Source organism: Pseudophryne corroboree, chromosome 2 (genome assembly GCF_028390025.1).
Source record: "Pseudophryne corroboree isolate aPseCor3 chromosome 2, aPseCor3.hap2, whole genome shotgun sequence".
Lineage (NCBI taxonomy): Eukaryota > Metazoa > Chordata > Amphibia > Anura > Myobatrachidae > Pseudophryne > Pseudophryne corroboree.
In genome coordinates this window covers 393,626,920-393,650,652 of record NC_086445.1, presented here as the reverse complement: position 1 = coordinate 393,650,652, position 23,733 = coordinate 393,626,920, and the positions used below count along the sequence as shown (strand labels likewise).

The 23,733-nt window shown below is 43.7% G+C and overlaps 2 protein-coding genes across 11 annotated transcripts in view; one reads left to right on the top strand and one right to left on the bottom strand.

Annotated features, from left to right (window-relative positions):
* The window catches only part of TMEM131 (transmembrane protein 131), a 554,400-nt gene extending 551,835 nt beyond the window's left edge, over positions 1-2,565 (top strand). For all 5 annotated transcript variants that reach the window (XM_063953320.1, XM_063953322.1, XM_063953321.1 and 2 more), the window contains one exon: positions 1,534-2,565. In XM_063953320.1, coding sequence (XP_063809390.1) covers positions 1,534-1,833 — 300 coding nt within the window. In that variant the 3' untranslated portion in view covers positions 1,834-2,565. The remainder of the gene's footprint in view (positions 1-1,533) is intronic.
* Positions 2,566-4,902: 2,337 nt separating this feature from the next.
* Positions 4,903-23,733, bottom strand: part of LOC135022416 (inosine-uridine preferring nucleoside hydrolase-like) — a 39,555-nt gene continuing 20,724 nt past the window's right edge. Inside the window, exons 1-9 of one of the 6 annotated variants that reach the window (XM_063953311.1) lie at positions 16,707-16,753; positions 16,354-16,457; positions 14,882-14,990; positions 12,439-12,491; positions 11,706-11,892; positions 9,904-10,083; positions 8,736-8,847; positions 8,334-8,470; positions 4,903-5,293 (exon numbers count right to left, since the gene is read on the bottom strand). In XM_063953311.1, coding sequence (XP_063809381.1) covers positions 4,985-5,293; positions 8,334-8,470; positions 8,736-8,847; positions 9,904-10,083; positions 11,706-11,892; positions 12,439-12,491; positions 14,882-14,990; positions 16,354-16,376 — 1,110 coding nt within the window. In that variant the 5' untranslated portion in view covers positions 16,377-16,457; positions 16,707-16,753 and the 3' untranslated portion in view covers positions 4,903-4,984. Of the gene's footprint in view, positions 5,294-8,333; positions 8,471-8,735; positions 8,848-9,903; positions 10,084-11,705; positions 11,893-12,438; positions 12,492-13,097; positions 13,128-14,881; positions 14,991-16,353; positions 16,458-16,706; positions 16,779-23,733 lie in introns of those variants that run through there. The other 5 variants (XM_063953312.1, XM_063953315.1, XM_063953313.1 and 2 more) reach the window with 5 other exon arrangements.

Below are 23,733 nucleotides of genomic sequence, written 5' to 3'. Positions count from 1 at the left end.
CAGTAGTACTACAGGTACCAGCGGGCCCGTTTTTCTCCCGCATGCTGGTACTTGTGGTTCTCCAAGTACCAGCTTGCGGGGGAGGCTTGCTGGGACTTGTAGTACTACTGGAAAAAACAATATCTTTTTATTATCACAAAAGGCTATCAGCCCCCCCATCCGCAGCCCATTGGATGGGGGGGGACAGCCTCGGGCTTCACCCCTGGCCCTTGGGTGGCTGGGGGGGGGGGGGGACCCCTTGATTGAAGGGGTCCCCACTCCCCCAGGGTACCCCGGCCAGGGGTGACTAGTTGGATATTTAATGCCACGGCCGCAGGGCGCTGTATAAAAGTGACCCCCGGCTGTGGCATTATCTGTCCAGCTAGTGGAGCCCGATGCTGGTGTGAAAAATACGGGGGACCCCTGCTCGTTTTGTCCCCCGTATTTTTTGCACCAGCACCAGGCGCAGAGCTTGGTGCTGGTTTTAAAAATACGGGGGATCCCCTGTCAATTTTTCCCCCGCATTTTTAGAACCAGGACCAGCTCGAAGAGCCCGAGGCTGGTTATGCTTTGGAGGGGGGACCCCACGCCATTTTTTTTAAGGATTTTTCCGTTCCAGCAATAAAAAATAAAAAAAAAAGTACCTAATCCCTTCTAATATAAATAGATCTGCTATTCCCAAAAAAAAAAAACACAAAAAAAAACATGTTTAAAATTTTTTTATTTGTTTTCACCCTCCAAAGTGTGGCGGATTGAAAATGACGAATTTGCTGTCTAAAAGCACTGCTGTCGAATTTCCAAACTTGAATTGAATATGCTTTGGTCGAATTGCAGCACTTGTATTATTGCAGAAAAGTCGAATTTGCAAAAATTCGAATTTCAAAAAGTCGAATTTTGAAAGTCCGTTTTTTGGTCGGAAAGCACTGAATTGCATAGGCGAATTTTTTTTTTTGGTCGAAAATGACCCGAAATTCGACAATTTCGGGAATTCGACCGCAATTGCATATACCCCATAGTATGCAAGATTTCACTCTCTAGTGAAATCTTATAAGGGCTGGAGGTTACGGTTTTCCAGTGGTCTTATTTTACGTATAAGGGTTAATAATCATTCAGAACATGACTCCACTGTCACCTGTGAAAGGTGGTGTGGTATTCTGTTTGCCTAGGTACTAGAGTTTGAACACTGATCATAGTTAGGGGCCCAGTAACAGTGTCCTGCCTCATGTTTAGTTCATAGCATTCATTATCTGTATTTATAGCAACTAATTTAAGATTTCTAAACTGTTGAGTTTAACAAATGTATAGCTTTTAAACAGACGCTTCTTACTTTATTCTTGACACTTGTACCTGTACTATATAGCCCATGCTGGGTATGAAGACCTAGGCGTGAGGTGGGCTCAGCCAGTGGTGTAGGCACTAGGTTCTTCTGAAAACATTGCAATGTCCAGGTGTTTGTTGTTTTTTTAGCTCTATTCAAATGATGTATTGGTAAATTGTGCATGTAAATGAAAAACAAATTATATAATTGGTTTGTTTAATGTTTTCTCTCTGTAGTCCATCCTTGGCAACACCGGTAGTCTGTGGTCTACAACCACTCCATTCAGCAGTTCCATATGGTCCAGTAATCCGAACATGACCCTTCAATACACCACTCCAGCAAACCCTCTGCCTGGCATTGATCTAATCGGAGCTGAAAGTACCTGTACCACCTCCAGCTCTCCTTCAGCTTCTGCTTCTCACAGCCCTGAGAGCATGCCAGGACAGACTTATGATCCCTGGAGAATGTGGACCCCAACTATCGGGAGGAGAAGTTCAGACCCTTGGTCCAATTCCAATTACCCACATGAGAACTAACTATTACGCTATAAAGTGGTAATAGGAGTATTGCTGCAATATCTGCCAATTATTTTTGCGATAACTATTTTGTTTTCCCCTTTTTCTACCAGTCATTGCCTGTTATTGGGTTTTTATTTATTTTTAAAAATTCCAAATTTAAGTCCAAATCCTACATTATTTTTAGTCACCAGTTCCAGCTGTTTTACGTTTTCCAGATTCTTTTTTAAAGTGGCGTAAACATTGTGTATGGACAAACGTGTTCTGCAGAAAATGTCAGGAAAACGGCATGTTAGGGAATAGCACGGGTAACAATTGCCACCTCATTATCATTTTATTTATTTTGAGAACGTGCAACAAAATAGCCCTATGTATGCTTGCCCTGAAATGTAAAGCCTGAAGAGTAGGGTTTTTTTGTTTTGTTTTTATTTTACCGCATTTCCCAAGTATTACGTTTCTAATAAAGGAATAAGCAAGAATGCGTTACATCGCGACTGAAGCTATAAATGCTGGTTTTGAATTGACTCATGAACAAAATGCTAAATGCAGCCAAGAGCCCTGTGAATGCTCATCTTGGGCTGCTCTGCACTTTCCCCGCTCTGTATCACATGCATTTTTTTTAAGAAAAGAAAAAAAAAAACATTAATTTTACATGCTCCTTGTAAAATCCTGTGGAAAAAAACAGGATTTGTTGAGTAATTCATACAACTTTGAGTTGTAATTTAAATAAATGAGGCACTTTTTTTCACTAAAGACGCTTTTGTGTTTCCTTTATATCTAATCTTCTGTCTCTTGCAGAATTCATGCTGAATACGGTGCACATGCAATGATATTACCAGTTGTATATACACATAATTCCCACATCTTACACACTGTATGGCTAGCTCATATGATGCTTGTGTCTGAGTTTCGCAGCTGCATGTGAGATGAATATGGTATAAGCATTGGTGAAAGCTGACACTATTCCTGACCCTATTCCCCATCTTCAAACTGTGAAAGGCATGTAATATTCCTAAATGAATATGCAATATCCAGCGACCACCAGCAGAGTTTGTGGGAAAAGTGTGTCACAATGCATTGTGCCACCAGCAGTTCACAGGGAAATTCTAAGTTTACTGTATGTTCTTTCCCAGAGAGTTAAGAGGGGTCTCTATTGCTGATAGTAAGTATATAGTGAGCCCTGTACTGGGGAAGGTGAATTATGCAAAGTGAGTGGTATGGGGCTGTGTATTGAGGAAAGGAAGTCTTGAGAGGGTGCTGTGTATTGGGAAGGGTGAGTGATGTGGAGGGCTATGTATTGGAAAGGATGAGTGATGTGGGGGGCTGTATATTGGAAAGGATGAGTGATGTGGGGGGATGTGTATTGGAAAGGATGAGTGATGTGAGGGACTGTGTATTGGGAAGGGTAAGTGATGTGAGGGGCTGTGTATTGGGAAGAGTGAGTGATGTGGGGGGCTGTGTATTGGGAAGGGTGAGTGATGTGGGGGGCTGTGTATTGGGAAGGGTGAGTGATGTGAGGGGCTGTTTATTGGGAAGGGTGAGTGATGTGGGGGGGGGCTGTGTATTGGGAAGGATGAGTGATGTGGGGCGCTGTGTATTGGAAAGGATGAGTGATGTTGGGGGCTGTGTATTGGAAAGGATGAGTGGTGTAGGGGGATGTGTATTGGAAAGGATGAGTGATGTGAGGGACTGTGTATTGGGAAGGGTAAGTCTTGTGGGGGGCTGTGTATTGGGAAGGGTGAGTGATGTGAGGGGGCTGTGTATTGGGAAGGGTGAGTGATGTGGGGGGCTGTGTATTGGGAAAGGTGAGTGATGGGGGCTGTGTATTGGAAAGGATGAGTGGTGTAGGGGGATGTTTATTGGAAAGGATGAGTGATGTGAGGGGCTGTGTATTGGGAAGGGTGAGTGATGTGAGGGGCTATGTATTGGGAAGGGTGAGTGATGTGGGGGGCTGTGTATTGGGAAGGGCGAGTGATGTGAGGGGGCTGTGTATTGGGAAGGGTGAGTGATGTGAGGAGGCTGTGTATTGGGAAGGGTGAGTGATGTGTGTGGCTGTGTATTGGGAAGGGTGAGTGATGTGGGGGCTGTGCATTGGGAAGGGTCAGTGATGTCTAGGGCTGTGTATTGGGAATGGTGAGTGATGTGGGGGGGCTGTGTATTGAGAAGGGTGATTGATGTTGGGGAGCTGTGTATTGGGACGGGTGATTGATGTGGGGGAGCTGTGTATTGGGAAGGGTGAGTGATGTGGGGGTGCTGTGTATTGAGAAAGGTGAGTAATGTGGGGGGCTGTGTATTGGTAAGGGTGAGTGATGTGGGGGGGTCTGTGTATTAGGAAGGGTGAGTTATGTGGGGGACTATGTATTGGGAAGGGGGTGAGTGATGTGGGGGGGGCTGTGTATTGGGAAGGGTGAGTGATGTGGGGGGGGGTCTGTGTATAGGAAAGGGTGAGTGATGTGGGGGGCTATGTATTGGAAAGGGTGAGTGATGTGGGGGGCTATGTATTGGGAAGAGTGAGTGATGTGGGGGGGGGGGCTGTGTACTGGGAAGGGTGAGTGATGGGGGGGGTCTGTGTATTGGGAAGGGTGAGTGATGTGGGGGGTCTGTGTATTGGGAAGGGTGAGTGATGTGGGGGGTCTGTGTATTGGGAAGGGTGAGTGATGTGGGGGGGTCTGTGTATTAGGAAGGGTGAGTGATGTGGGGGGCTATGTATTGGGAAGGGGGTGAGTGATGTGGGGGGGGGGCTGTGTATTGGGAAGGGTGAGTGATGTGGGGGGGTCTGTGTATTGGAAAGGGTGAGTGATGTGGGGGGCTATGTATTGGAAAGGGTGAGTGATGTGGGGGGCTATGTATTGGGAAGAGTGAGTGATGTGGGGGGGGGGGGGGCTGTGTACTGGGAAGGGTGAGTGATGTGGGGGGGGGGGCTGTGTATTGGAAAGGGTGAGTGATGTGGGGGGCTATGTATTAGAAAGGGTGAGTGATGTGGTGGGCTGTGAATTGATGATTTTAAATTTCCTGTGTAATGGGAAATAATTCTTGACAGGTTTGTTTGAATGCTGCAAGTGAAGGTCAATTAAATCAGAGGCAAGTTAATTGCATGTAGAACAGATTTATTTTTTGTCTGCTGTTTTAGTAATAAAATAAAGTCTCCCTTGTAAGTGAAGCCATTAGCTTCCTACAGCAGCGCAGACCATAGCAGTTCTTTAAATTTTTCTAGATTACATTTCTTTATCAGAAAAGTATTATGTTCTTTCTTCCACTTATCTTCTGTGTCCAGGACCAGCATTCCTCTTGTAAATCCACCATGAAGCTCGACACTGACTGCACATTTTATGTACTCTGTGATAATACTCTCATCTATGGCTGCAGCCATAGCATAGGAGTCATAGGGGACAAAGACTTTTTTCTGAGGCCAGCTGCCTGTGACTTTCTTCATAAAGTTGCCCTTTACAGTGTCCTGGCTTACCCAGTTTTTTAAATACTCCTGAAAAAGAGAGAAACTATTTGAGAGTTCAAAATACATAATGGTTACTTAATACAAGGAAGGTATAGAAAAAACTTGTATTTTGCCAGTTTTTCAAACTTTCAGTCTGGCTAGACTATTTCCACAGCATATCTAGGATGATATGTTATCGTCTTAAAATAGGAATAAACTGCTAGTTTGGCTTGTTATAGCTACCCAGATGTGCCGGAAACACACAGCGCTGGCACCAACCGGAGAGGATGCAGCTTTCTATAAAGCTGCATCTTTTTCCATGACACGCCTGGCAACAAGCATGAAACCCCTGGCAACGAGCATGACACCCAGAGCATGAAACCCCTGGCAACAAGCATGGAACCCCTTATAATGAGCAGGTAATTTAAAAGTAATTAGAAGCCTTACTGTGGGGCATAATTACGGCGTGTGACATAATGTATCACAGGCAGTATGGTGTGTGGAATAATGTGTCATGGGCATTTCAGTGTGTGGAATAATGTGTTGTGGGCATTGCAGTGTGTGGAATACTGTGTCGTGGGCATTGCAATGTGCGTCATGGGCATTAGGGTGTGGAATAATGTCAGGCATTGCGGTGTGTGGCATAATGTGTAAGAGGCCATTACGGTGTGGGGCATTACCATAAGGAGGAAAAATGACAAGTAATGTAAGGGGCATGAATCGTGGTTACCAATATCTGGTGTGCAGGTTGCAAAACTGGGGTTATAAGGTAGTCTTTTCCTGCAATGCCACGCGCCTTACAGTGAGGCCACTTTACTTTACTTTTCAAATGTCTATGGGATAGCTTTTTTGGCAGGGGGGAAGCAAAATTTATAGCTACGCCACTGCCCACGAGTCCGGTCTCAACACTGAGAGCGCCCCTGCACCAATTTAAGTACAGCATTTTTTCAAAAGATTTAGTAGCGCTTAAGGAGGTTTCATTTTTCTTGAGTACGTCACGCCACAATTAAGGTTATACAGTAGTGTATACCCAGCTTTCTCTCAGTGAATGTTTTCTTAGTTGTACAGTATGTTGCAAGTCTGCTCCTTTCACACCACTGATCTGTATGAGTGTTACACAAAATATTTTTGTATTTAATTGTACTTGCCAAAAGTTTAGGTTTATGACAGAATTTTATTTTAACCTCCTCTGTGCGGGTTATAATCAATCTCGGTATTGTGGATGCTGTCTCTTTAGCTACTTTCAGACCTGGTCATGTTCCCAGAGACGGAACAAATATCTATTATTGCTAGACCTGTCCCCTGAACTATTGTAATCAAATTATAGTAGCTTATCCAAAGAAAACTTCTTAAGCCGATATTAAGAGTCTTTGCATTCAATAATAAGATCCAACATCAGTTCCAAATTGCAAGTCCGTGTAGAAGAGGCAAAAAAGTAATTGGCAATCACAACTGCTGGGGTGCCAACAAACTTCAGTACAAATATAGCAAGCCGATCCAAATATAGCTTAGGTATACGAAGTGCACTTACCAGACTTCAGTTTAAATGCAAAAAGTCAAACATGTTTTATTATATGTAGTCGACAAAGGCCACTGAGGTTGGCCGAAACGCTAAGACCTTACAGCATGTCCATATGCCCAACACTCCAACAAAGGGCCTAATTCAGACCTGATCGCTCGCTAAGGGTTTTTTGCACTGCTGCGAGCAGATAGTCGCCGCCCATAGGGGAGTGTATTTTAGCTGTGCATGTGTGCGAACACATGTGCAGACGATCGGTACAAAAAAGTCTTGTACAGTTTCTGAGTTGCCCAGGACTTACTCAGCCGCTGCGATCACTTCAACCTGTCTGAGGCCGGAATGGACGTCAGACACCCGCCCTGCAAACGTTTGGACCCGCCTGCATTTTTCCAAACACTCCCAGAAAACTGTCAGTTGCCACCCACAAACGCCTTCTTCCTGTCATTCTCCTTGCGATTGGCTGTGCGAATAGATTCTTCGTACAATCCATCGCACAGCAACAATCTGCTTTGTACCCGTGCAACGCACCTGCGCATTGCGGTGCATGCGCAGTTCTGACCTGATCGCAGTGCAGCGAAAAATCCTAGCGTGTGATCAGGCCTGAATGACCCCCAAGCACCATATACCATTACCCTAGTCACCTTTATAGCTGCACAGGTATTCCAGCCTCCAACCACGTGGGACGTAACCCCTGCTTAGAAAAACAGCTGGTGCCGCACACTACTATATAACAAGCTATTTCCACATGGTGATAAAATTATTTACTAATCACATAAATTAGTAAAATATATAAATATATATATATATATATATATATATATTTATTATATGTAAAATATAATTTTTTTTCTTTTTTCTTTCTTTCATTCATTTATTTTGTTTTCCGTCTTAAATAAAAAGCAGAACCCACTGGGGTCCCAGAGCAGGTCCTAGCGATTTTTCCAAAAATTTATGATTTTAGGAGAAATCGGACTTTCTCTGAAGGCGCGTGAAAAAAAGACGCGCACTGCGTCCCATTTCTATCTTGCAATTGAATACCAAAGACCTGCGCCGCAGGGTTTTTTCGGTTTCCTGCAGCCAACTGAATCTGCCTCTGAGTCTCAACATGAGGTTCTTTGTGTTTTAATATATATATATATATATCCCAATTGGGAGCGCTTGTTTAATTTCTCCTATATCTCTCCAATTATCCCAGATACACAATAGAAGATATATCATTCCAACGTGGATCAGAACACTGTATTGTTCATCTCTCCTAATATGCAGCAAATCGCGTGCTCCTGTGTGTCGTCTGGTGGGTCATCCCGTCTTGCGTGCTGCATGCCCAATGGGATTACCCAGGAAAAAATGGCATGCATTTTTAATGCGGTGGGCAACGATACATTGCGCTGTCATTCACCATATTGCGTACGGGCGGTGTAACATATATCGTCCCGACAGTGATTTTGATGTGTACCTGGCCGTACTTTAAGTCCCTGTGCACTGTTTGAGAATTTGCCAGAATGCTGCAAGTATATGACCATAATTGTCACCCAATGCTATTGACAGATTTGCTGAGAAAACCCATACCGTTGTCAGGCTGTGTTCACGGGCGAACTCCAGGCTAGCAATAAATGTAGGACAGGTAAATTCATTCATTACAATGTAAGCAGCCTCTGGATCCAGGTAGAAATTAAATTCTGCGCATACCGTCTTGTTTCCTCTGCCTGAAGAACAAGAAATAGAACATGACATTCCTTATCTATATGTTCTCAAATATATCTTCATATTGGAGGAGAATAATAATAATGTAGCATAAATTTAGTGACATGGAAATTAAGAAACCACAAAAATAATTTCAGCGAAAATTTGTCTGATAATTTACAAAGAAATGCCTGTATGAGACAAGACATAGGTGTTTCATATTTCATTCATGAACATTTTCCGCAGATAACTGTTCAGTAGTTTGGTTTAGTCCGTAAAGTCCATTACCTTCCAGATTTCCTCCCATTATGTACAGCTTGTTAATTTTCTTTGGAAGAGTAGGATCCAGTTTCGCTGCCAAGGCCAGATTGGTCAAGGGCCCCAATGCTACTACACAGATCTTATGTAGGAAAAGAAATAATGAAATACAGATGATTACACCGATCTTTTTATGTAATGAAAACTTCCATACAGGTGAAGGTGTCAGGCATAAACACAGTGAATCTGACATTTGTCACTTGTCACATTGCTCACAGCTACGGCGACTAGAAAGTTTAGGATTGTGACTAGAATTTCCTTAAACCACTTAACTGGCATGGTCAGATTCCATGCAACTGCGCCGTCCCACCCTGTCCCCCCGTTTTTGACAAGGAGATCCGTTCTCCAGATGTGAATAATATAATGTTTAAATATTTGAAAAAATACTTTTTCAACTTTATTAAATAAAATAAATTTTAAAAAACAATGTTGTTAACGCTTTTGAAGGGAAAAATCGTCCGTTAAGTGGTTAAGAAGTTTTGATAATGGAGAGGAATGTTACATTACAGGACAGGCCATTCCTACATGCTGTATATGCAAACTGCAACTAACTCCCACCTTACTATGGCTGGGGTCAGTATGATTTACAGACGGTCATAATCTCGACAGCAATTAACCTACTGTACAGTAAGAATACCGACACAGTCAAAATACCGACATTCATTATGCCGACATGTTCAAAATGCCGGCAGTCAGAATACTGACATTTGGAATGCCAACATTTCAAAATACCGACATGAGGTTTTTATTGTCAATGTTGACATGGACACCGTCTGGGAATGGTGCCTCGCTGTGTTCGGCACACTATTGTATCCCCCCCTACATGTCCACTGGGATGGTAAAGTATGAACAAGTCTGTTGTTGCCCAAAAATTCCTTAAACGCATGTCAGCATTTCAAATGTTGTATTCTGACTGTCTGCATTTTGTACATGTCTGCACAATGAATATCGGTGTTTTGACCGTGTTGGTATTTTAACTGTCAGTCAGTGGCCGTCGGTATTGTGTCTGTCTGTAAATCAACTGCTACCCCTATGGCTGTACCACATCCCCATCACTACTCTCCAGTGTTAATTCACAGTTCAGGAAAAAAAAAGTGTTTTTCCTTTTATAAGAGGAAAATGAATACAAATATCTTACTTGGCCTTGGTGCTGGTTTATTAATCTTATTAGAGCATGCACAGCGTCTTCCTTCTGTAAGTGCTCCAGTCCTGGGCTGTTTGCATCACCTACATCACCAAAACCATCATCTCCAAAATGCGAAAACACAGGATTTTTCTCTCCCAAAAGTGAATGAGATGAACCACGAAACACTGGGATCTGGCAATTAAATAATACAATGAATTTTTATTCCAATACTTCTGCCATCTTTCCTCACAGTTTTCGTTGTACTTTCAAATTCTACACCTTAAACATCTACCCTTACTTACTGCACACCTCAGCGATCTAACGTTAATCGATCTGTCCTAACTTTCGCTATACCTCTGCCATACATTATGCGTATAGTCTCAAACCTTGCTGCATGTGTGCCATAGCATGATCTGCCTCATGCCAAAATACGCCCGTGCACAGTCTGTTAATGACTGACTACTACATTAGTCTATATTTTTTACATTGGAGGGGTTATCCTGTACTGATGTGTCCTTGTACAGTATTGCTACAGTCACGCCAAACCTACCTTCTCGGCACGCCAGGTCCTGTGCGCTGAGCATCTTTTTCACTCAAATGTGCAATTTAATTGGAATGTGATGCAACAAAACCACATCACGAGGCTGCACTGATTAATATGTGACACTTGAATATCTGTGTGCGACGGAGCCTGCTGCAGCTATTTTCCATGCTAACTTCTGTTGTACTTCGCATACATATTCAGACTCGGTCACACACAGATATACAAGTGCCAAATTAATCCGTGCCACCTCATGAAGCGGTTTTGTCACATCTAATTGCAACTAAGAAGCACATTCCAGTGAAAAAGATTCTACATTTGATACAGTTGTCTCGCACCGCGTGGTGTAATGAGGCAAAGTGTGTGACAGTGGTTCCCAAACTTTTTTTAAGTATCAGATTTTGTTTCACGGCACCCCTAGGCCAAAAGTTTCTTATTGAGAAATTAAAAAAATATATTAAATTAAGTCAGCTGTGTTTATATGTCATCCTTAGGTTCAGTTATGTGGTGAGGGACAGGGTTTGATTCTGTCCACATATTTTATGATTGGCAGCCACTGGCACTGGTTTTGTCTATTACATTGACCCCACAAATAATTTTATTTGTTCCTGGACCACCAATCCAAGGCACCCATGCAAGTGTCCTGAGGTACACCAGGGTGCCACGGCACACAGTTTGGGAACAACTGGTGTATGAGGACACATTGGTATGTTTGTTTTTTTGGTATGTACGTTACCAATAATATTTCAAATGTGTTCTTGATATTTTAATGAATTACAGTGGGTAATGTGCATGCGGTCAGTAGCTTACTTTACTTAAAGAAGTTTGTCCTTTAAATTAATATATGTTACCTAATCAGTTTAAAAACCTTCAGAACATTTTCCCAATAATGCTTGCTAGCATTATTCCTATATTTACTACACCACAGTACACTTATGAACTTGGTGTCTATCTTGAGCTGGAGTTAGATGAAAAACCCTCTTACAGGTAAAAATGGGGTCTGTTTCTGTCCAGCCCCTTCATCAGTAGTGACATACATTCAATATTAAGGGGTCCATATATCAACAAGGTTTAGATATTTAAAATTTGTTGCATATCATAAATGGTGCTCCAGCCAATCCGCTCCAATCACGTGTTTGAAAAATGACAGGAGAAGATTGGCTGGAGCACCGTTAAACATCAGCAACAAGTTTTAAATAGCTAAAACTTTTTGATAAATAGGGCCCTAAATCTGAAGGCTGATCCTTAAACATCTTGCAGAATATGGTATTACCTCCATCCTGTTACACAATTGGAGTACACGAAGGACATTCCTGCAAACATGTTCAATGGTTGCATTCCCAAAGCAGCAGGTTATCCCCTGGATCTCAACGTCTGGTGCGGCCAAGGCCATCATCAAAGCCTGAGCATCATCCACCCCGCAGTCCACATCAACCAGCAGCAACTTCTTAGCCATCCTTCTGTAACAGAAAGTAAAATCTATGTAACAGTCATATCACATGTTACTCTTTTTATGTAATTAAGGGCAGGGTATTTGTATGATAAAGCTCCTAAAACACATGACTCATCTCGTTAATGGCACCCAGAGGTAAAGTCAACAAAGGTTAATAAATAAGATTATTATTTGACTGTAAAGCATTTTCTTAGGCAGTGTTCCTAACTGTAGTCACTGGCAGAGGCCTGAAATGTTGTAGTAACACAGCAAACACTGAAATCGTGCTCATTTGTAAGCAGAATGTGTTAAGGGAGAAGGAGTCATTTTAAACATGTTCATTATTGGTCAATCAGAATCACTATAATCATGGAGATTAGTTGGAACAGGCCAAATTCAGGTTTGTGGCCCTACTAATAACATTGCCATATACCATTTTGATAGTTTTATTATAAAGTACAAGGTGTATAAACGAGCACCACAAATGTGCTGAACACACTATAGTGCACCCAGCTCCCATCATGCCACACTGTAGTGCCCCCAGTTCATTTTATGCATGGCCACTGCTGCTCACCTCCTAGTGTGTAGCGGGCTCCTGTTGACTCGGCTGATTCGTGCTCCTGCAAACTAAAATGTAAAAACCTTTAATATTGAAATACAGTACTCAAGTAGTCATTTATCCCCCTTGCAATGGGGAGGAAGAGTGAAACCTCTAGAAATTCACATCCTACAGGTATATAGAAAATACTACCATATTTGGTATAAGGTTAGAAACCCAGACAAGGTTGATCGGGAAAGTGAGAAATATTTGTTGTACAACTCGAGTTCTGTCCATTTTTAGTGAACATGCTACCACTGAGAGGTTTATCAGTTTAGGCTACTTGCTTGCTATATATATATATATATATATATATATATATATATATATATATATATATATAGTATCTTTTGTAATGTATATAAAAAGTAAAGCTGTAATTTTGGGACGGGTTTTGGAAAGGACAAGGGGGTGACAAAGAATAGGTCAAAATCGAAGACGACTCTACATTTTGTTTATGGATGCAGATGGCTGGGGGTACTACATTCAGGATAGTTAATTAGCTCCTTATGTGTGTCTTCTTTTGATGACCATCAGGCCAAATGGTCTGTGCCTAGCTCTGAAGACTGGTGTTACTAGCAACAAGCATTTATCAAGGGTAAGGGACTGCATTGGGACTGTGGTAGATGCCTTACCCTTTTGAGGAACGGTGTCCCTCGGATCCAACACGCTTTATTTCTGTGGGGTACAAACTACTGATAGAGCATGTATTACATTACATACATTTCCCACAAACACAAAACACCGGTAGTGGGATCTCCACATCCAGCTAAAACCGAAAGATTGGCAAGAAAAGTCCTGACCCCTTTCTCCTGCTCAGTCGGTTACTCTATAATAGAAACCCAATATAAAGTTCTTTTTAGCTGATTTGGCTGCCTCAATGTCCTTGCAAAAATGTACCCTGGTTTAATAATGCGTTAGGCTCCCACTCCATATCTGGTGGGACTGACCTGCTTTACGCATTTCTGGGAGAATATAATAGTTCTATCTGCTGAGATTATTGGATGGGACACGAATACTGTCACCAGTCCTTCTGGCTCTTGAACTTGATAACAGGCCCCATGGCCTGCTGTAAGAAATTGCCACTAAAAACCTTAATCGCCCCACTAAAGCAGTTATACCATGCACTGGAGATCCACTTCCCCATGCTCAAAGAATGGTTTGTTAGATTACACCTTTATATGGCCATGGTGACCTCTTTTTGTGGGCTGATAAATATAAGGAAGTACCTGGCACTTCAGAGCTATGCTACTACATTCCTTTTATCCTCCATTAGTCTGCTGCTGCCTACAAGCCTTGATCCAAATACTATGCACTGTCGTCTTATTTACTCTGTTATTTCATGTGGTGTTACAGGGGGGCTTCTCTCCCATACCCTCATGTGCCCTGCCCCATGTTTCTGCTGATACTGACTCAATGCTACTATGTAGTGTGATGCTGTTCTCCGCATATGTTTCTTAATGCAATCTTGAGGTTCCCTTTGTCTTGTGTTTATTATACACCACTCTGTGTGCTGTTAAACTTGTTGGTTGTAATACATGTATATTAATTAAATCAAAATATAGTGCAAAAAAATCAAAACAATCAATGCCTGATTAGCTTTTTCTTGGGTATTATAAAACAACTTTTGGCCCATGACCTCATAAATGATCGCACAGAACCAGAGGCGTAGTCAGAACTTTGTGGGCCCCATAGCAACATTTTGAAGGGGCCCCTGCCCCAATGCTTCTAGAGAGACACCTCCCCGCAGCAGTTGTTAATGTTATGCCCCATAGAAGTGTCCTAGTTTATTTATGAACCATAGTAGTGCCCTGGCGCAAATTATGTCACACTATAGGGCTGCCAGTACACATTATGCAGTACAGCACCCCCATTTCACATTATGCCATACAGGGGGGGTATTCAATTAAGCGCCGTTTCACAAATTCAACACAGGGTATTCAATTGCGGGAATTTTCGTATGTTTTTTTTAAATCCATTTTCGCTCATGCTGTTTCACTTTTTGTTTTGTAGAATTGGTATGGGCGAAAATTGCACCAAAAACGTGAATTCGCCAAAACGCGTATCTGCGGATTTTTCGACCAGTCAAAAAAAAACGGCACAGGCATTGAATAGGTCGAATTAAAATTCGACCTAAAAACGGCCAAAAAGTGCAGTTTTTTTGTCTGGTCGAAAAAACTGCACTAATTGAGTACCCCCATAGTGTTCCCATTTCATATTATGCTATACTATAGTACCTCCAAATCATATTATGCCACATTACAGAGCCCTAGTTCATATTACTGTGTGTAACATTATAATGCCCTTCTGTTCTTTTTATACATTAAGCAAAAAACCCAGGTTCACTAGATAAACTGCAGGTCCCAAGGCAAAAGATTAAAAGGGCCCAAATGGTGGAAAATGTATATAACACGTGTACCTTTGACATGGAAGGTGGGTCCCTCTCAGCTCTGGGCCCCATAGCAGCTGCACTCCCTACACCTATGGTAGCTACGCCCTTGCACAGGGCCATTGCGTAGGGGCATTTCCTAAAGAGAAAAGTAGATGTGCCTCGTTATGTGCATGGTGGATAGTAGGTGTGTCTGTGTTAGGGAACACACTCAGAGTTAGTAAGCCACACTTTGTTACAGTGGCAGTAATAGTACATGAATCTGATTCTTCTGTGTCTCTGTTCTATTACACTATGGGAATCACATATTCTTATCAGGGTACTTTGGGTATCACTGATACCCCTTTCAGATTAGCATAAATAAACCGGATTATTGCATGTAAACAAGCATCAACCTAGTATTTTGCTTAATCGAACACAGTCCTGAAAGAATATCCGAGTTGAAGCCGGAATTGACCCGGGATGCAGTGCAGTGTGAACGGTAAGCCAGGTCAAGGCGACCCGGCACCAGTTCTCTGCATAGGAGGAGGCGGCGCTTGGAGACTATCATCTCCAAGTGCAGCTTCCTATAGCGTTGGCAGTGACATCACAAACCCGGCAATATGCCTTGTTGGGACACAAGTCTGAAAGGGGTCTCAAGTGCGACCTGCACCTGGGAATCAGCTGTGTACAAATTCTAGGGTGCAACCTGGCTCAACTAATGTGAAAGGGATATTAGGGTGTTAGGGCAGACCCTATGATCAGAACCGCAGCTCTGTAAAGGTACATACACGCGGTGCGATTTTCCTTGCGATATGGACTATACACTCCATATCACAGGAAAATATAGTGCATATCACACCGTGTGTATGCAGCTTGCGATGCCGATGCGCGGTCCTGCGGCATCAACATCGCAAGAAAAAATAGACTGTGCAGGCAGCCCAACATTGACTATATCGGTGGTGCCAGGCTCCGGCCACATCGCATAGTCAATGTTGGGTGCTATGCTTATCGCACGTGTGTAAGCACCTTTAGAATCACATTATTGATTTATTTTTATATTTACAGTTATTCCTATTACATTTTCCAGTGCAACTAAAATGGACACATTTCTGTTTGCAAACAAATAATAAAAATGTGGAAAATACCTTAGTTGCTTTTATTTCTATGTATACGGCGAACAATCACTAGGTCCTCAGAATATACACTGACTATGAGATAAAATACTAAGGGGGACTTCAATTACGGGTGGATGACGTCACCTGATTGACTCAGCAGCACTGCTCCGCAGCCATGATCTCTCACAAATCTGTTTGTGCTACCCCATAGGATAGCAAGCACTTTGAGCGAATTAGGGATTAAGGAAGGCACAGGGTGAGATATGCGGTTCCGTTGCCAGCGTTTAAACGCCATGCCAATTCTTACCCTTTACCAGCAATTTAATTTCACCCTAAATCCATTGTCAATCCACATTCTATCTAATGTTAAATTAACATGAATATATTGCTTTGTGTCTGACTTACTTTAATGCTTTCCAGTTATGCATGCCATTATTACACAGCGGAATTTACTGTACGTGCATGTTCTCTGCATTGGATACAGCTGTGTTGCCAAATACCAGGTTTTTCTTATAGAGCGCGCAAACAAACAAATGAAAACAATGCATTTAGTAAAAGGTTGCAGGAGGACATATGTAAAACAATAAAGGAGTCATCTGATCCTGTAGTGTGCACTAAAAATCAGTAGGCTCATAAACTTTTACTGCTGACAGACATTACTCAGGTAGATCAGAGTTGGGATATTACATTACTACATAAAATGGGTCTAGTTGCACTTACATATTGTCTACATTTTCCTTTGACCGTGTGTAACTCACCTGCTTCTGTGTCTCCCTGTTCACGCCATGTGAGGCAGAAATCACCATTTCCTTGTTTACACACTGACCAATACTGACACCACAGCACACTCTAGGGGGAACTGCCATGTACTACAGTGCCAAAGACCATGAAGAGAATGTCATCATCTCTTTACAGTACACAGGTTTATGCATACCTCCCAACATGACCCTCTCCAGGAGGGACACAAGGCTCTGCTTATGGTCTTTTCTATTAATTTGATTGCTGGCACCTGTTTTGAACAGATAAATGGATAAAAAAGGTGTTTTGGCACAGGTGATGGCAATCATAAATTAAAAGGGAAGTACAGAAGCAGAGCATTCTGTCCCTCCTGGAGAGGGTCATGTTGAGAGGTATGTTTATGGGATATGCTCCTATGTGAGGTGGGGATAATGAGAGAATGGATAAGAGCTATCATGAGTAAGAAAGTGGCTCATTCTGGACGTGTTATTAAGGAGGAGGTAACAGGACAGCAAAGACTGCAGGTGTGGAGTGAAGCTGAAGGCTGATTTGAGAACGGTGACAAGACTGCTGGCTTATAGGGTAGAAAGAGGAGATACTGTCTACCATGAGACTGGAAGATCAGAAGCAACACGAAGGGAGAAGTTTATGAGCTTGGTTTTTGAACATTTTGGGCAGGATTCAAATCTTGCAGCTCCCCTCCCGCCCCCATCACGCCCGCCGGCAGTACTTAAATGTTACTGCCGATGGGTGCGATATCAGCATTTCAACTCACCACCCCCAGGGCATGCCGACTAGCAGGGACTATAAGTGTAAGGGACTAGAGTGGACATCTCGCCACCGAGTACGACGGTCACGCATACCCAACCCCTTAGTCAGAGGCGGATTTAGGGGTCTGGACGGCCCCCCCAACAATCAAAAAAAATTGTCTTTGTTCCCCCTCGGCATAGTATAGAATATAATTTACCTTCCCTTCCCTACAGTACAGAGTATGGTGTATCTCCACTGACAGAGGAAGAGGGAGGCACAAGCAGAGAGTGGGGAGGCATTGGCAGAGGGGAGGGAGGCACATGACGCTGTAACCAGGACTACTGCACTTGAAAATTCCTTGGACTTCTTTCCCCCCTTCATCTTGATTCTACGGCTTCTTTTTGTCCTTTGTGCTCTTGGTGGAAGCCGGAGGGCCCTCTCCATAGCCGCCTCTCCTGTCTGGCTGATCCATGCTGCCGGCTTACGCTCCCAGGGGCCTCGCTCATGTGCCTAGTGGGAAATCCGGCACTGCTTACAGTATCATACCTCCCAACATGACCTCTCCAGGAGGGACAGAATACTCTGCTCCTGGACTTCCCTCTTAATGTATGATTGCCGGTACCTGTTTCAAACAGTTTAATTGATAGGAAGGGTGTTTCAGCACAGGTGATGGCAATCATAAATTAAGAGGGAAGTCAAGGAGCAGAGCATTCTGTCCCTCCTGGAGAGGGTCATGTTGGGAGGTACTCCTGCTCACCTTTGAGTTGTGATCTAGCCCGACGTCCTCATATACTAGTATCAGGGCCTACAAACTTTGTCAAGCTCAAAAATTATCAGAGCTTGACACATACTTGCCTACTCTCCCGGGAGGCTCACGATTTTTGGGGTAGGATTTCTTCCCTGGAAGAGCAGGCACATCTCCCGCACCCTAGTAAAGCGGGCAGGACAGAGATAATCTCTGGCATTTGCAGGTCCGTGGGGTGGGGGAGGGGCTAAAATGACACAAATCGTGATGGGCTTGATAATGTCACCGCCCAGCCCCACCCCCCAAAGTTCCATGCAGCGAGACGCTCTCCGGGACAAATAAAATATAGGTAAGTATGGCTTGACAGTGGGCACCTTCACCATTGGAAGGAGGTCTGGGTTGCGAAGAGGAATGCGAAACCATCCCTGTTCTTCTGCATATTACCTTAAAATACCAAGAGGCTAAATTTTAGCCTCGTATTATGTTCATATTCTAGTTTTCACAGTTTGCTTACAAATATCAGACTGTTTGGTGCAGGATAGTTCTCTATATTCTGATATCACCTACAAGGGGACAGAAGCAGCAGGCAGGGAAATCACAGAGAGGAGGGGGGGGGGTGTACAGTGGAAGCAGGGTAATATACACAGTGTGGACTGTGGAGGGAAGAGCGTGCCATGGTTTCTAACCTTTTTTACTAGCTGTTAATATCTCTCCCAGTCTTCAGTGTCCGCATGGGCACTCTTTTGTCTCTCAGAGCAGCTCCTCTCCCTCTAAATATCCAACTTGAAGGAACGCTTATGTATTTGGAAGAAAGCGTAACACTGTCACCTTGCCACCGCAAGCCCCTCACTAAGGAGAGGTTCATGCATGGGGAGCACCTCCTTTCTTACTGAAAACTCAGTATCACTATTAACAGATACATTTAAATCTGCTTTTTATTTAAAAAATCTATTGAGCACAGCAATCCCTTCCAGGGCTCATTTAGAGTACTGCAGGTTGCATAGTCCACTTCTGGGTGTAAATATGCTTTGTTGGAACTGCAGATGAGCAAAAAAAAATAGGATTTTAATTACCTACCGGTAAATCCTTTTCTTGTAGTCCATAAGGGATATTGGGGAGACTTAGTACGACTTTAAATTTCTTCACTGGGTGTGCTGGGTCCTTCCCTCTATGGCCACTCACACGGGCAGTTATAGGTAAACAGTGCCCGAAGGAGAAAGGACATATATGAGAGAAGGAACATGATAACAAAGAGTGGTGAGATTCAACACCAGCACACCACAAACATATAACAACCAGTAACGGCTGGTAACAATAACAGCAGCAGCAGAACATGTAACCACATAACAGAGAACCTGCAGAAAAGTCAAAGCACTGAGGCGGGCGCCCAATATCCCTTATGGACTATGAGAAAAGGATTTACCGGTAGGTAATTAAAATCCTATTTTCTCTAGCATCCATAAGGGATATTGGGAAGAACTAGTACGATGAGGACGTCCCAAAGCTTCCAGAATGGGTGGGAATCTGCAGAGACTTCTGCAGCACTGCCTGCCCACACTGGGTATCCTCTTTGGCCAGGTTATCAAACTTGTAGAACTTTACAAAAGTGTTCTTCCCCAACCAGGTAGCAGCTCGGCACAGTTGCAAGGCAGAGACTCCACGGACAGCCGCCCAGGAAGAACCCACCGATCTTGTAGAGTGGGCTTTCAGAGACTTAGGAACAGGTAAGGCTGCCGACACATAGGCCTGTTAGATAGTAAACCTAAGTTAACGAGCAATGGACTGCTTCGAAGCAGGACAACCCTTCTACTGCGCATCATAGAGCACAAACAAGGAATCTGTCTTTCTCTGGCTGGGTCCACAGGATTATCCACAGGATAACATTGGGATATTGTTGAGCGACAGCGAAAATGGCACCAACACGGTCACAAGCTTTCTGGCCTCCCAGGATGCATTGGGGCCTCCACTATATAGTCCCGCCCACTGACTCAGTCAGATCAGTTTTTTGCTTGGTGCGGCAGGAAGCCGCATGGTCACAGGGCTGCTGTGAGAGCAGCCTCAAGCTTTTATTATTTTATTTTTATAGACTTACTATATTGTTTTTGAGCGACTTATCTTAACAGCGTCTTAAACGCATACTAGAAAGAGTCGCTCCAACAACTCCCCACTGGGTCGCAACAACGCTTACCTTTGGGTATCAGTGCTGTCTCGACGGGCGTCTGTGTCGGATGTTCTAGCAGGTCCAGCAGACGTAACCAGGCTGTGGCCGGAGCATGGGGAGACGGTGAGTCTATGGACTTCCTCTTACTAGAGGGGTCAGGACACAGCTACACTGATTTGGTGGAGACTACAAACAGTGTGTTGATGCACCGAACATCTAGAGTGCGACAGCGCTACGCTCCGGGGATCAAAGGCGCCAGGACTAGGTAGAGGCCGCGATCCTGGGAGTTTAAGTCAACAGTGGGATTTAGACGCTCTCCTGGCCGTCCCTCCTCCGAGTTCATGGCCAGTTCCCGCGTGTTTCTCGTTTCATGAACTAAATGACCTCACTTCCGGCTCAGACGCTACCACGAGGGTACTCGGTCGCAGCTTAGACGCTGCGGTTGTGTACACTGGAGATAAACCCGCCAGATCGAGTCGCAGGCCTTAGCGTCTGCATACACGTGGAAGTCGCTCAGCGTCCATGTCCGTGGGTGAGCGTCCGTGTCCGTTATCAGTTATCAAGAGCGGCAGTGTACACCAGTAGCGTCTGAATCCACTCAGCGTCTTACGAGCGTATTTGCTTGGATATGGAAGTGTGGTGAGTCTCCCTGTATCCCGCTCTACGGAGGCAGGGTATACAGTACTAAAAATTCTCTCTACTTCTTAGTATGCATTGTTAATTTTTAGTACCTATTGCATATGAGACTTGTATATTACTGTGTTTTCTGCATGCTATGTTGAAAAAAGAACCAGTATAAAACAGAAGTACAATTTTCCTACTTATGTATAAGTTGTTATGGAGGTTGTATTCTCATATGGCAATGTCTAATGCTTTAACATGTGACTGACTGCTAATATGTGTGCTGACTTTTCTGTGTAATGTCAGTCCTGTACTGACCCTCAAATCAGGTGCACTGTGGTCAGATTGATCTCACCTCTATATACTGACATATAGGGTGATTTTCAGTCACAAATTGTGTAGTCAATAACAGTTTATACCATGTCTGTGAGCGGCAAAAGTGATGAGGAGAATTTATCAAGCACTTCTACAGCCCTAACATGCTTATCTTGTAAGTCAGGGGTAATTGATATGAATCAATTGGTCACTTATGAGGGTTTGTGTACAAACTGTTTCGCTTTTCAGCAAAGTAAAAAACAGGAGTTGGTTCAACCACCAACAGAGCCACCATGGAATATGTTCGCAAAGACACTGTCTTCAATAGCGGACAGGTTAGCTCCGGTAGCACCACCTCAAGGGTTAGGTTACACTATGAACCCATACATGCAGCTCCCTTCCTACGGTTTGGTTCCAGTAGCTTCTACAAGCAACCAAGGGGCAGGTAAGACTAAGACAGATGCGTCTGTGTGGCAGACTACACAAAATGATACATCGGATGATGATGATGATGATACAATAGATTCAACTCCGTATGATGATCAGTCGCAGAGCTTTAGTTCAGAAGATGTAGCTGAACTTATTAATGCTGTAAAGGCTGTTCTCTCGTTGGAAGAACCAGCCAAGACAGTGTTAAAAGCAAAAGCACCTGTATTTAAACGAACAAAATCAGTGAAAGCTGAATTCCCAGCGTCAGATGAGCTGACGGAAATGATGGAGGAGTCTTGGGCAGCGCCCAGTAAAAAGTATAAGATTCCTAAGAGATGGGATTCTTATTATCCATTTCCTGCTGTGGATTGTTCGAAAAGAGAAGTTCCTCCAAAAGTAGATGCACATGTTCTGCGACTCGTGCATAAATCTGCTTTACCACTGTCATCTACCTCATTAAATGATGTCACAGACAGAAGGGTAGAGAGCCTGTTGAAAAATATTTTTTCTCTAGTAGGAGCAGTGGTAAGACCTGCTATGGCTTCGGCCTGGGTAGCAAAGGCAATGGGCGAATGGATAGAGGAACTAGAGAATGACATCCCTTCAGTTTTGCCGTTTAAGACAATCTGCCCAGTATTTGGAAGAAGCAGCAATTGATGTAGGCACAGTTCCTTCTAAAGCTTCAGCCTTGACAGTAGTTGCTCGCAGAGCAGTTTGGCTATGGACCTGGAAGGCAGATGCGGAGTCCAAGAAATAATTGGAAGCATTGCCTTTTGTCGGTAATATATTATTTGGAAAACCTTTATTGGATATCCTAGAATCAGAGGCTGAATCGAAAAAGGTCAGATTTCCGGCAGCTTATAACCCTAAGTCCAAGGGTTTAAAATTTCGCTCATTTCGCTGGCAAAGCGAAAGCTAAAGAGGAGCCTAAACAACCCCAGTTTAACTCCAGGAGTAGGAAGCAGTGGGCTAGCAAAAAGCCAGCTTCCAAACCTGAACAGAAACCGTCAGCCTGAAGAGACAGGCCTCCGCCTGGAGGATTCCAGGGTTGGGGGCCGACTCCTTCTTTTTGCACACATATGGCAACAGTCAACAGCAGATGCTTGGGTGCAGAAGGTGGTATCTCAGGGGTATTGGTTCCCATTCAGGAGGCAGCCTCCTCACTCAAAGATTTTTTTGCACCAGCCCGTCTCGTATAGAGTCGAAGGCCAATGCCCTGCAAGAAGCAGTCCAAAAATTACTGCAGTCAGGTGTGATTGTCCCAGTACCTCCATCACAAAGGGGACAGGGGTTTTACTCCAATCTATTTCTAATCCAGAAGCCAAATGGGTCATATCGACCAATTCTAAATCTGAAAATGTTGAACAAATACATATGGATCCCGAAGTTCCACATGGAGATGTTACGCTCCATAATGTTGGCTATGGAACCGGGAGATTACATGGTATCTCTGGATGTACGGGATGCTTACCTACATGTGCCTATAGTCTCATCAGTGTTACCTCAGGTTTGCCATCCTCCAGGAACATTTCCAGGTCCAAGCTCTGCCGTTCGGGCTAGCTACAGCACCCAGGGTGTTTACCAAGATCATGGTGGTTATGGCAGCTTGTCTGCGCAAACAAGGGATAAGAATATTCCCATACCTAGACGACCTGTTAATCTTGGCACAGTCGCAAGATTTACTGTTGAGCCGTCTTCAACAGACGATAGTTTGTTTACAGAGACACGGATGGCTCATAAATTGGGAAAAGTCGTCCCTGAATCCGTCACAGCGGATGGTTCACTTGGGGGCCATATTGGATTCAGACCTACAGAGAGTTCTCTTACCAGAGAAAAAGATAGTCAAGGTGCAGGTCATGGCTCAGGAAGCGTTGCAAGCCCAGACAATGTCAGTCCATGCAGCAATGCGACTGTTGGGTCTGATGGTATCAACCTTCGACATGGTGGAATATGCGCAATTCCACTCCAGACCGTTGCAGCACCTTATTCTGACCAAATGGAACGGAAATCATCAGACGATAAAGAA